This window comes from Giraffa tippelskirchi, chromosome 6 (genome assembly GCF_054371585.1).
Source record: "Giraffa tippelskirchi isolate mGirTip1 chromosome 6, T2T-mGirTip1v1.2.pri, whole genome shotgun sequence".
In the NCBI taxonomy this organism is placed as follows: Eukaryota; Metazoa; Chordata; class Mammalia; order Artiodactyla; family Giraffidae; genus Giraffa; species Giraffa tippelskirchi.
Window position 1 is genome coordinate 134,405,223 of NC_137280.1, and position 12,632 is coordinate 134,417,854.

At 55.0% G+C, this 12,632-nt stretch overlaps 1 protein-coding gene across 18 annotated transcripts in view; it reads left to right on the plus strand.

The window, feature by feature from the left end:
* The window catches only part of TCOF1 (treacle ribosome biogenesis factor 1), a 38,639-nt gene that overhangs the window by 19,398 nt on the left and 6,609 nt on the right, over window positions 1–12,632 (plus strand). For 5 of the 18 annotated variants that reach the window (XM_081495815.1, XM_081495818.1, XM_081495817.1 and 2 more), the window contains 5 exons: window positions 740–877; window positions 1,071–1,256; window positions 1,386–1,592; window positions 4,244–4,354; window positions 12,374–12,611. In XM_081495815.1, the coding sequence (XP_081351941.1) occupies window positions 740–877; window positions 1,071–1,256; window positions 1,386–1,592; window positions 4,244–4,354; window positions 12,374–12,611 (880 nt within the window). Of the gene's footprint in view, window positions 1–739; window positions 968–1,070; window positions 1,257–1,385; window positions 1,593–4,243; window positions 4,355–8,559; window positions 8,744–9,967; window positions 10,105–11,826; window positions 11,932–12,373; window positions 12,612–12,632 lie in introns of all 18 variants that reach the window. The other 13 variants (XM_081495803.1, XM_081495806.1, XM_081495804.1 and 10 more) reach the window with 5 other exon arrangements.

Sequence of the window (12,632 nt, forward strand, 5' to 3'; positions counted from 1 at the left end):
GACATCTCTGAATGACATGGGCCTTGAGATGCTACCAAATCCCTCATCCTATTTCACATTAGCAAGGTTTCCTTTGACACTCTTATTAAGGATTTTGCTTTTTGTTGCTCTTTGAGTTTCTAGGTCTGTATTTGCTGGAGACACTGATAAACTTTTAGGGGATTCCTTGGACATCAGTTAAGGTTAGGTTAAGCTGAAGAAAACCTCAGATAACAGTGGTTTTCCTTTTTGTTATGCCATCCTGAGTACCTGGCTTCTACCTGATAAACTAAGATGGCTGCTTGAGCTCCAGCTATTGCCTCAGTATTCCAGGCAGCAGGAAGGAAGAAGACACATCTCCTACATGTGTAAGAAAGTCAAATGTATGCTTGACTTGCATTCATTAGCTAATCACATGGCCATCTAGTTGAAAGGGAGCCTGCAAAAACCTTTGTTCAGGGTAGTCTTATGCTTAGCTAACTCAAAGAAAAAGTGCTCACAACGGTAATGAGTTTGAGTGCTTATTGTGTGCCAGCACTGTGTTAAACACTGTGATAGCTCCCATTTCGTCCTCACCCCTCCTCATTCCTATTTTACAGAGGAAGAAAGTGAGGCCCAGTGATGTCAAATGATTTGCCCAGGTTCATACAGGTGTTATTGGAGGAGTCAGAATCCGGACTCCGGCATCTGACTCCAGAATCGGCATTCTTGGCTAGCTGCTTACATCCTTTACATAATTAATTCCCTTTTCTCCTTCCAGGTGAAGACTTCAGTGAAAACCCCTCAGACCAAAGCCAACCCTTCTGCCACCAGAGTGGCTTCAGCCAAAGTGGCAGCACCAGCTCCTGGAAAGGGTGCCCTTGCTGTTGCTCAAGCCAAAGTGGGGTCCCCAGCCAAGGCAAGTAGGACCAGAGCCGAAAGAGGTGCCGGGATGGAATGGAGGGGAGGACCAAGCAATGGCCCTAGCCTGGACAAGGGTCCTACTCAGGTGGGAGTGACCTCCCCAGAACCGTGCCCTGGGTGGGGTTTCACCTAAAGGGAACTGTGCTTTCCTCTTCCTTCCTCAATACCATTCCCTCCTCCCGATTCAGGTAAAACCACCAGCGAGAGCCCCCCAGAGCAGCACCGTCCCTGGGAGGGGCCAGGCATCTGTGTCGGCTGCAGGGAAGGCAGTGGCTGCAGCAGCCCAGGCCCAGCCGGGGCCTATCAGGGGCTCACAAGAGGACTCGGAGAGCAGTGAGGAGGAGTCGGACAGTGAGGGAGAGGCACCTGCTCAGGTGAGGCCCCGGGGGGCGGAGAGCAGCCCCGTGCTTGTCCTCTGGACCAGGAGCTGCCCACAGAACAACTGCATGTGCCCCAGCCATCTCCCGTCCCCACCTTTCCTGATCCTGTTTCTCTCACTCCAGGCGAAGCCCTCAGGAAAGACACTCCAGGTCAGAACTGCCTCAGCCCCCACCAAGGCGTCCCCCAAGAAAGGGGCTGCCCCGGTACCCCCTGGGAAGGCAGGACTCCCAGCCGCCCAGGCCAGGAGGCAGGAGGAGGACTCGGAGAGCAGCAGCGAGGAGGAGTCGGACAGTGACGGGGACGCGCCAGCAGCTGCACCTCCAGCCCAGGTGAGGCCTCACGAGGAAGCAGCTGTGGTGCCAGGCCTCTAAGCTTCCGCCACCTACTCCCACGTCAAAACTTGGGTTCAGGGCCAGGTGAAGAAGCAAGACCAGATTTAGGCTCTGACTCCAGGGACCTTTCCCCCAGCTGCTGTCCCCCATGTTTCCTTAGGTAAAACCTCATGTAAACAACCACCACCCCAGGCCAAACCAGGGCCTCCCCAATAAAAGGTGGCTTTGGTACTCCCATATCTACCAAGGCCTCCACTACTCGAATGGGCCCACCAGCCCTGTGGGAGGGCATGCCAGGCCCTCAAGGATGTCCCAGTCAAAGAACCAGGAGGGGGCTTCAATGTGGTGTAGGTACCATGAGGCCCTGGAGAGTGGGAGGAAGCCAAATCTCTCACCCCGTTGTCCTGTAGGCAGCGGAGCTTGGGGCCTCCTGTTGGTATGTGTCTCTCTCAGGGAGAGTTCTTCTTCTAGCTCAGTGTGAAGCCTGGGGAGTGGGGAGAGAGAAGGAATGAGGACCCGACTTTTATCTGGATGATTTTTCCTCTGTCTGCTTGCAGGAGTGGGTACAACCTGTAGTTCAGGGTGACAGACTCCAGGACTCACAGGGCTCAGACATGTGGTGGAAATGACTTGAGTGGTGCAGGCCTAGTGGAGGTGATAGATGGCAGCTGACATGAAGCCTTGGTGTCAGGAGAGACCAAGGGAGTGGTGGCAACAGGGCAAACTAGAAAGATGGTCCCTCTTGGCTCCAGCCAGTTGTGACCTGCTGGACATGTGTGGCTAGATCTTCATTCCTTAAGGGAAGCTGGCAATCCCTGCTCCAGGCTGTGCTCTAATTCCTCCTAGATTTGTGTTTTCTTCACAAGTGAACAAGCACCAAGAGGTGTAAGTGCTCAGAGCACTAACCTCTCTGCCTTCCGTGTAGCAGATCAACTACTGAGCGTGCTGTCTTGTTGATAGAGATGAAGGCGTGAAAGATGTTGGCCCTGCCCTCGAGGAACTTGTAGTCTGTAGGGTGAGGCAAGGTGACGGGGTTACTGGAGCATGTTCTGGTAGTGCTCCTTCTGATGGAGCTGGGAAAATGAGTGTCTGAGAGGCTGGATGAGATGATTGAGCTGAGCTTGGAGGAAGACCTGGGGTTCCCTAGACACTAAAGTGGAGATAGGCTCCCCAGGGAGGAGACGGGAGAGTGTGTAAAGGAAAGGGGTTGTGAAGTCAGGTGGGCTCAGCAAAGGTCAACTGTCCTGCAGACAGCAGTCACTTCTAGTTGCTTGTTACCAATAATATCTATGGGACCCTAATGCCAGAATGAGACACAAGGGTCCTAGCCATGTTTTGGACCGTGAAGCTTTTTGTAAAGTTTTAATCAGGTTATTGTATCAGTCAATACATCTTAATCTGCAAGAGAAAACAAGAGCTACTTCATAAGAGCTCAGATGGTTCTTAAGGGAATTGGTTATCTCAAGGCATGAAGTTTCTTAGTAGGGCTTCTGTGAAGGTGGTCCCTTCAGCTCAGCATCATTGGTGACTCAGATTTCTTCTACCTCCATGTTTTATCTGCCTTATTGTCACAGCAGGGCTGTAGCATCTCCTAAAGAGAAAATCCCCCAGTTGACTTCCCCTCCACTTAGCTCCTTGACCAAATCTAAGGCATGTGTTCTACCTGGCCTCTGCCATCCCCACCCAAAAAAAAATGCCACTCACTGATGAGGGGCCTGCAGTTCCCGTGATTGGCGAAATTGGAGGCTCCAGGGACTTCCCTGGTGGTCCAGTGGCTAAGACTCTGCGCTCCCAGTGCTGGGGCCTGTGGTCAGGGAACTAGATCCCACATGCAGCAACTAAGGCCCAGTATAGCCAAATAAATAATGAATTAATTCTGTGCGTGCTAAGTCGCTCAGTCATGTCCGACTCTTTGCGACGTATGGACTGTAGCCTACCAGGCTTCTCTGTCCATGGGATTCTCCAGACAAGGATACCAGAGTGGGTTCCATGCCCTCCTCCAAGGTATCTTCCCGACCCAAGGATCAAACCCATGTCTCAAGTCTCCTGCATTGGCAGGTGGGTTCAAGAAACTGGAGGCCCCAGCAGTGTGGGTCCTGCTTTTCTGAGTAGTAAAAATTGGACCTTCATGCCAAAAGGGAGCTGCCCTCTGCCACCAGCACCTTGCAGTTTAGTCCCTGCTCTAGGTCCTCCTCTGGCTCCTGACTGCCATCACCAACCAGCCCCCCTCGTTTATTCCTGGGCTGGCAGGAGAGGATAACAGCTGGTTGAACTGCTCTCAGCCGGCTCCTGCTTTTAGCTGGGGATGTGACAGCCAGATGTGAGCTGTGCTGGGGCCTCTGGCTCACCCCTGCCACCTTGTCCCAGGCTGCTGTCACCTCTCATTCAGACGCCTGGCCAGCAGCACACCAGCCCTCGGGTTTTAGTGGTGCCTGACTCACACACCTCTTTCATGGTTGGAGGCAGCTCTGGAGGGAGGATCGGCAGTGTGGAGGCCTGTGTTCCCGGTGTCTGTGGGGCATGCTGGCCACCCCGCCACACACATTGTGTAAAGGGGGTCATGCTATCTTCCCGGGAGTGAGGATCATTGCTCGCCTTCCTCTCAGCTAACAAACGCCCCCTTGCCCACCATGTTCTTGTCCCCTCAGAAAGAGGGTAGCTCCAAAACTGCCACAAGCAAGACCGTGGGCCCAGCATCCCTGGAGAAGAAAGCAGAGGAGTCCTCAACCAGCAGTGACGAGGACCTGCCGTCGAGCCAGGTAGGCCGGGCCTGTCCCTGAGGGCTCTTAGGCTAAGAGCTGGGCAGATGGGCCTGGGAGACGGCAGGGCCGGGGGCGGGTGGGGCACGGGGAGGGCCGGGGGCGGGTGGGGCACGGGGAGGGCCGGTCTGTCCCACTTATAGTGCTTCCCCATTTCCAGAGCTCTTTCTTTTTTTTAACACTTTCATCTCCACAATAAACCTAGGAGGCAGGTAGCAGAGCCTACCAATGGAGGGTCAGAGTTGGCTCCCACAGCTCCGAGGAGCAGGTATACAGCATGCTGCCTGACAGGGAGGGCCTGTTACTGCAGGAAGCACGTGGTGTGTCAGGAATCAAGGCCCAACAAGCTGGAGTGATCTCCCCAAACTCTTATGACCCCTAAGAAGCCCAGGAAGAGGCAGGCACTGGCCCCTGGTTCCATGTATACCCCACTTCCTGTTGGGTACCGGGAGCCTTCTTTGCAGGGTCTGTCAGAACTCCGCTGGCCTCCCAGACCTCGCTCAGGAAGCTACGGCCCATCTCCACACACTGACAGCCATATACCCCTGAGGGCGGAACCAAGCCCCCCTGTCTCCCCAGCTCCAGAGGCTTGCTGGCGTTCACCTGGCAGGTGCCTGAGCTTCTGTGTGAACCCCAGGCCTTTCCCACAGTGGGCACTGCCCTTTGTCCTCCCCTAGCCCCAAGATACTAGAAGCTTCCGCCGGGCCCTTCAGAGATGCTGGAGTCCACAACCGTCAGATGAGTGGGGTCTCCCTATCCAGCTTCCCTTAACTATCACATCATACACTGATTAGTCCATCAGTAGGGTCAGGTGTAGTGCACACCCATGGTGTTGGGGTGCTCACTGCCTTTCTCTCCTTAATAGCCTAGATTAGAAGAGTAACTGTGAACAACTCCATCTACCGTTGGTCACTTCCTGAGTGCCAAGGACTGTGCTAGTCCCCATATTTTCATTTTTCTGTTTAATCCCCACACCAGCCCTATGAGGGAAGGTGCTTCTTTTATTCCCATTTTGAGGAGGAAGGAATAAGGCCAGAGAAGTTGGGCGAGCTGCCCCAGCATCACATGGCTGTCATAAGGGGACACACCTGGTGTTAGTACTCTGCTGGCTCCCTGGCCCTGCCCGGACACTCCCCTCCCGGTGGCAGGAAGACAGCAGGGCTTAGGCCCTTCCCTCGGGCTCTCTGTGGAGCCTTTCGGAGGGAGCCTGCCTCCTTTTCTGTGCAGGATCTAAACAGCTGGGAGGGAGGGGGCCACTTCGCCCTTCTCTGCGGGGGCGGACTAACACAATTAAAGTGAACATCATGCTTAAACTGAACCATTTAATTGGTATGTTAGTCCTCAAGGTTTTGGAGTCCCTGTTAGAAAAGAAAAAGGAAAAAAGTCAACACTTGGTGCATTCCCCGGAAGGATTCGGGGAAGACGGCACAGCCCAGGGGAGCTGCAGCCTCCTCCCAACTTTGGGGTTTTTTGGCTCCTTAATCCCCATCTCTCTAATTATGATTATTATCGTTATTATGCATTTATCAAGCACTTCTCTACTGATGAGTTTCACTGTTTTTATTATTAGCCCATCACTGAGAGAAAGGGATTGATACCAAGGTGGTGGGCAGAGCCCCAGGCTGGGAGGCAGCGAGGGGCTATGGCTCCATTCCCAGGTCCCCTTACTGTGCCTCAGTCTCCCCCACTGCAGGGGTTGGGCTTTTACCCCTTTGTTTTCAAAGACAAATCAGGGGATGGTCCCTGCATGGCTCAGCCCTGTTGTGCAGGCATTAATCCCAGGCCAGGTTCTGTGCCGGGGCCTAGGGTAGGTACCAAATTTTAACAGACAAGGTCCTGCCTTTAGAGTTCCAGGTTGAGTTGGAGAGAAAGAAGAGATCTCTAAGAAGCTGAAATTAGGTGTTAAATCAGAGATCTAAGATCTAGCATTGTTGGTCCTAGGAGTTCCTGTCTGGTGCTGGGAGGACCAGCTTCCAGCCCTGGCTCTGACACCAGTTTGCTGGTCACCTTGGGTGAGGCCGCTGGCCCTCTCAACCCCTGGGGTGAGACTCCCTGAGGGCTGGTGAACCATGGAGGCTCTGGGCCACATGCCCAGGAGTGGGATTTTTCAGCTCCTTCAGGTGTGGGCCTAGGATGTGCTACCAGCTCCAGACAGTTCTGGGAGAGGCCTCAGAGAAGTGCTGCCATCCAGAGCTCGGGTCCCCTTGTGTCTGTGTCCGTCGTCCCCAGGGTCAGCAGTCTGGGCCAACCCCGCCCCCACCGCAACCCAAATGAGGGCACTCTTGTGATGCACTCAGCTGTGACTTCTAGAAGGCCACTGGATTTGGTCCTACAGGCACTGACTCCTACAGTAGAAAGGGATCCTGTGTGTTCCTCTGGGCCCTCACTGCCCAGCACCTACAGGGGGCGGGGTGGGGGTCCAGCCAGGTGTTCAGGCTGCTTCCACTTCCAGTGAGTCTTTCCTGACCCACCCCAGAAAGGAGGTCCTTGTCACCCCATGTGTATCATGCTTTCCAAAGCAGACCAGAAGCTCTTTGGTGAGAGAGCCCAGGCTGGGTTACTAAGAGCCCTTCCAGCAGATGGGAGAGTGAGCCTCACGAATTTCAGGGGCTGGGCCACACGGTGAGGTCATGGCAGAGATGGGGTCAGAAGTGTGTCCCACGTACCCCACCTGTGAACTCTCCTCTCCCATCCAGGGCTCTGTGGGCAACCCCCTGCCCCACCCCCAGCTCAGAGGCGGGGCGGGCAGCGTGGGCAGGTAGAGCAGGGCGGAGGCTTCTGCCGCAGAGCTGCTTTTAATATCCCAGACGCTATTGTTTGCCTCAGTGGGTTCGCTGCCTCTCTTCGTCCCCGACAATCTGTTCCTCTGTCTTCTCACATATATATAGATCCCCCCTCCCTCAGCTGAAAGCCTTCTCCCACTTCCATCCTTCTCTCTTTCATCACGTGGGAAGGAAGTCTCTGGAAGTGGCAGATCAGAGCGGCTGTGGAGGAGGCTGTTTGGCAGGGGTAGGCAGGGCCCGGGCCCGGCAGAGCTTCCCCCTCGGCGGGCCCCTTTCTGCTTTCCATTTCGTGTTGCCTTTCCCGCAGCACCCTAGAGGATGCAGAGTCAGGCCCAGTGGGGTGGGCAGAGACCTGGGTTCCAGACCATGGCCATGGGCAGCTCCCCCCTGCTCTCCTGCTGCCCTGTGGGGTCAGGGGGTGGGGGCAGAACTCAGACCAGACCTGACCTCTGGGGAGTGGAACGTAGGCTCCCCGGGTGTCCTTCTATGTGGTGGGCACGTTCACTGGAGCTGCGGTTCTGAGACATCCGTCAAGAGTCCACAGGGAGTGTTACTTTTTTCTCTTTTTTTTTCAGTGTCTTACTGGAAAATGCAGAGGATGCCCCAAACTAGAACAGTGTAGAGTCGCCAGTCACCATCCCAGCTTTGGTAGTTCTGGACTTGTGACCAGTCTTGGTTCATCCACATCTTCACTCTCTTCCCCAACACCACTAGATTCCTCTTTTTTGTTTTTTTTAAAGCACAATCACTAAAAAGTTGGCCCACCTAGTCGGCATCCCCATTTCCCCAGTTGCCTCATGATGTTTTCTGTATCTGGTCAAATAGGAACCTAGATAAGGGCCATCGGCTACATTGGGTCCCTTTGGTCTTAGTTGGTTTTCCCTGAGCAGTTTACTTGTTGAAGACCCTGGGCCCGTGTAGTTTGGGCCACATTCCTGCCTTTTGGCAGGAGGCAGCATCAGAGTCTTGGGCATGGGAGCAACTAGACTGTGAACAGCCCCCTAGGTGAACCATCAGGCAGCTGACGGGGCATTGCTCAGAGCACCCCGCACAGCAGGTGTGTGTCTCTGAAGTCAGCGAGAGGAAGGAGGCTGACCTCCACATTCTGGGCCTGACTCGGCTTCAGTTAGGCTGTGTGACCTTGGGCAACTCTCCCCCCCTCTCAGGACTTGTGATTTTCCCATCTGTATGATGGAGCTGATACTGCTGATCTCAGGGGTTCCTCTGAGGGTCAGGTGGGCTCCTGTGAGCTCTGAGGTGCCCTGCAGGGTCTTGGCTGGTGCCTGGGCTGGGAGTGAGCTGGCAGAGCCTTGGGAGCTCTCTGGAACCCTTGCCTTGTAACACCCTCCCCTACCCACCTTCCCTTTCCCCTGGCCAAGCTGTTAATCACTGCGGGGGTGTGTTTTGTTTTTGTTTTTCAAGGTGATTAAAACCCCTCTGATTTTTGTCGACCCTAATCGTAGTCCAGCTGGCCCAGCTGCTACCCCCACCCAAGCGCAGGCTACAGGCACCCCGAGGAAGGCTCAGGCCTCGGAGAGCACAGCCAGGAGCTCCTCTGAGAGCAAGGATGAGGACGTGATCCCCGCTACACAGTGCCCGACTCCTGGTGAGCACGGGCCACCCTGTAGGGCCGACTCCCTGGCTGCAGCTGCCAGGCGTGTGCACACACACGCACACACATCCATTGAGGTGCCAAAGGGAGAAGACACTGGCTGAGTCTCAGCAAGTAGTTGGTCTGGAGGGGCTTAGGGCAAAGTCTCGACCCTATGTTGGTTCATCCCCACGAGGGTCTGGCTTGAGCAATAACTGTGCCAGGGCTTCTCTGTGCGGGCTCCAATAGGTAGAACCCAGACTAGAGATTCGAAGCTGCATTGACCAGGTTTATAGTTCAGGAGGAGCCTTGTAACAGCTGGCTGACTGAACTTGGAGAGGGCTGCAGGATAGTGAGCCTCCCCTTCCTGGTGGCATGTAAAGGAGATCAAGTAATCCCTAAACAGAGGTGTAGGGAGGAATTCCTGGAGACAGGATCAGATCTGGGCTTTCTTTGACTTCTGACAATCTGTGATTCTGACAGTGATAGCAAGAAAATGGGTAATGATTATTGTTGTTGTTACCAGAACACTTTTTGGTGAGAATATTAATACCTGATCTTGGCGGGTTTATTAAGAAATGCAGATTAGCTGAAAAGAAAAAGATCACTTGTAATCTCACTGTCCAAAATAATCACTGTTAACATTTTACAGCTATTAACTTTACAAAAACCAAAGGTACACTGTGTATTTTTAGTGAGACCATACTGTACACATGCTCAGTAATCTTGACATGTTGTGATGTTCCGTAGTTACAGCGTGGTCACCTGGGAATCCCGCAGTTTTTTCAGCCAGTGTCAAGTTGGAGGAAGCTAAGAGTTTTATGTGGGGTGTTGGGCTGTTACAAACAGTGCTGCAGTGAACACATGTGATTGAGCCTCTGCACATGACCAAGGCTTTTCTAAGAGAGGGTTTTAAATGCGCAGAGTCGTGTTTGGCTCCAGTGCTCTGCCTGTCATTCAGGAGGAGTGGCTTGGCCAGCGAGGGGGACTGCAGGTGGGGAGGGGCTGAGGAAGAGGCCTGGGGTGTTGCCCACAGCTGCCGTCTCATCTCCTTATAAAACATGAAGACAGTGGCTGCTCCTGCCTGGAAGGCTTGGGAGGGGGTTTAAGGGGCTTCTACCACATGGGCCCTGGGCACTGCACCAGGTTCCCAGGATGGGCCGATAGAGCGGGTTTTGCTGCTTGGGGGAGACCACAGGGCTTCTCTGCCCTGACATACCCCCTCCCCCTCCATCTCAGCCACTAGGACCAGCGTGGTGACTGTGCCCACAGCCCCCCCAAAGGCGGCCCTCAGAGCCAGCGTGGTGGGGGCCCCCAGCAGTGAGGACACCAGTCAGGGGTCTGAAAGCAAGAAACAGGAGGCACCAGCCACTCAGGTACCTGGTGGGCAAGGGGGTGCTGACAGGCCAGTGGGCTGAGGGGCCCCCTCCTCGACACCACTTCCCCTCAGGGTTGCTGGGTGGCACTGTAGTTGCTCTCACCCACCCTGTGGAAGCCAGGGCCTTTCCTGGCCTGGCCATAGCCCTGATCCATGCCCCCGAATTACCCTCATGATGAGGTCAGGAAGCATCCTCTGGCACGTGGCCCCCTGGGGCAGAGCCAGCCTGACTCCAGCAGCTTCTCCAACAATATCAGGCTTTTGGTTTGATATTTCTCTCATGGTTTGCCATGAACAAAAGTTGTCCTTTGTTAATGTTCATCATAGTGACCAGTAGTGTTCTTCTTGGCCTTCACTATTTTCAGTGCATTTTTATTTCTTTGGTCCTTGCTGGAATCTAAAAAACAAGCAGGGGAGAGTTAATGGCTCATTGTTCAAATGATGGAACTGAGCACCACGCCCTCAGCAAGAGGGTCAAGACGTGTCCAGGATCAGGTGGGATCGGAACGCAGGGCTCCTGGATCCTAGTTCATTGTTTTCGGGGCCCATTGCTTGTGGGGCCGTAGCCGTTTGTTTTCCCAAGCCCTTGCACCCGCCCCTTTTTTTCCTGAGATGGCAGGAGCGAGAGCTGGAGACACCGAAGCAGGATTTGGGCACCTCTACTCATTGGGGCTCATCATGACCTCCTACCCAAAAAGAGCTTCCTGGGAGCATGGTTGCTGACTGGGTGGCTGGGTTGTGGTCACTGCACCCACCAACCTGCATCCATTTGGCCTTTCAGCCAGCAGATGGTGCTGAACATCTGTCCATGCTGGGAACTGGGGGTACAGCAGGAAGAAGACAGGGAGGGGCCCTGCCCTCATGGAATTCCCAAGGTGGGGGACAGCCATTAAGCAAGGAGACCAAGAGTTAAAGTACTCACCAACTGGTGGGTGCTTTGAAGGGAGTAGTATCGATGTAAGCAAGGAACAGTGGAGTGACCTGCCTTAGAAAGGATAGGCCGGAGTGGCCTCCCAGAGGAGGCGACACTGGGGCCGGAGAAGCAGCCAGGCCTGGGCAAGCTGGAGGGCCCTCCAGGCAGGAAGACCCAGGCGCAGAAACCTCTGGGGAAGTGCTTGGGGGTGTGAGAGCTGGGAGAAGGTGGGGTAGCAGGGGCAGAGGGGCCAGGCCTCACGGCCCCTGGTGAGGGCTGAAGGGAGATTTTAGCAAAGGATCACACCCAGTTCTCATTCCATTCTCTCCTTGGCTGCTGGCAGGCGTGGGAAACAGGAGCAGCACCAGGGAGCCTGTTGAGTCTGTTGCAACCACTAAGCTAGAGGCTCAGACTCAGTGGCGGGGCCTCCAGAGGGGCCTGAGCCCCTTCCCTCCCCTGGGCTGGGAGCTGTCTGTGGATCCTCTGAGAATGATATGATTAACTTATTTTCTGCTTAGTCAGTGGCAGTGCCCCTTCGACCGCCCCTCAGCCCTCCACTCCACCCCTAGGTTCCTCTGGCAGCTACGGGTCCCCTCCCGCCACAGCCAGGCAGGATGTGACCAGAGTGTGGCCTAGATGGCATGCCAAGAACTCGGGAGCCCCAGGCCAGGCTCTTATCCACCTGTGCAGTCTTAGGCTGGAGTCAGCCCCTAGGTCATGGGTCTGGGCCCATCCTCTTTCTGGGGTCCCTGGGCAGGGTCCTGTCTGCATGGAGCCAGGCTGGCTCCTCACCTTTGCCTTTCACAGGTGACCAAGAGGAACCTCCCACTGACACAGGCTGCCCTGAAGGTTCTTGCCCAGAAAGCGAGTGAGGCTCAGCCTCCTGCTGCCAAGACCCCATCTTCAAGTGGGGTGAGCTGGGGAGCTGGGGGCCAGGCCTCACCCCGGAGGGGATAGTGTTCAGAGACACAGGAGGTAGAAGGCAGGGTGCAGGCAGGGGCAGCGCCAGCGTTTAGCTACCCCGTGACCTCAGCATACGCATTTACCTTCCCAGGCTTCTACTGTGCATGCCCCTGCACCAAAACTTTTTTTTTTTTTGGTGTACTGCATGGCTTGAGGGATATTAGTTCCGCAATCAGGGATTGAACCCAGGCTCTCAGCAGTGGAATCCTGGAGTCCTAATCACCGCCAGGGAGTCTCCCACTGCCCATCCTAAAGAGTGGTGGGAGAATTAAATGGGGCCTGTGTGCAAAGCCTCTAGTGGTGCCTGGCCCTTCACTAAGGTATTCAGTAAGCACCAGGTCTTATTTCCCCTAATTTTTCCTTTCCATTCTCTCTCCTTTCCCCGAATCAGACTGACAGTGCTGTGGGAACACTCTCCACGGCGAGTCCCCAGAGCACCCCAACCCAGGCCAGAATGGCCAACAAGCTCAGAAAGCCTGAGGTTCCTGCAGCTCAGCGGGCCACAGCCACTCCCTCGGGGCGCCCCATAGCCAAGGCCCCTGCGACCTCAGATGACAGCAACAGCAGCTCTTCAGGGAGCGAGGATGATGCCGAGGGGTCCCAGGTGGCCCTGTCAGCCCACAGGCCAGGTGAGGCTCCTGGGAGGGAAA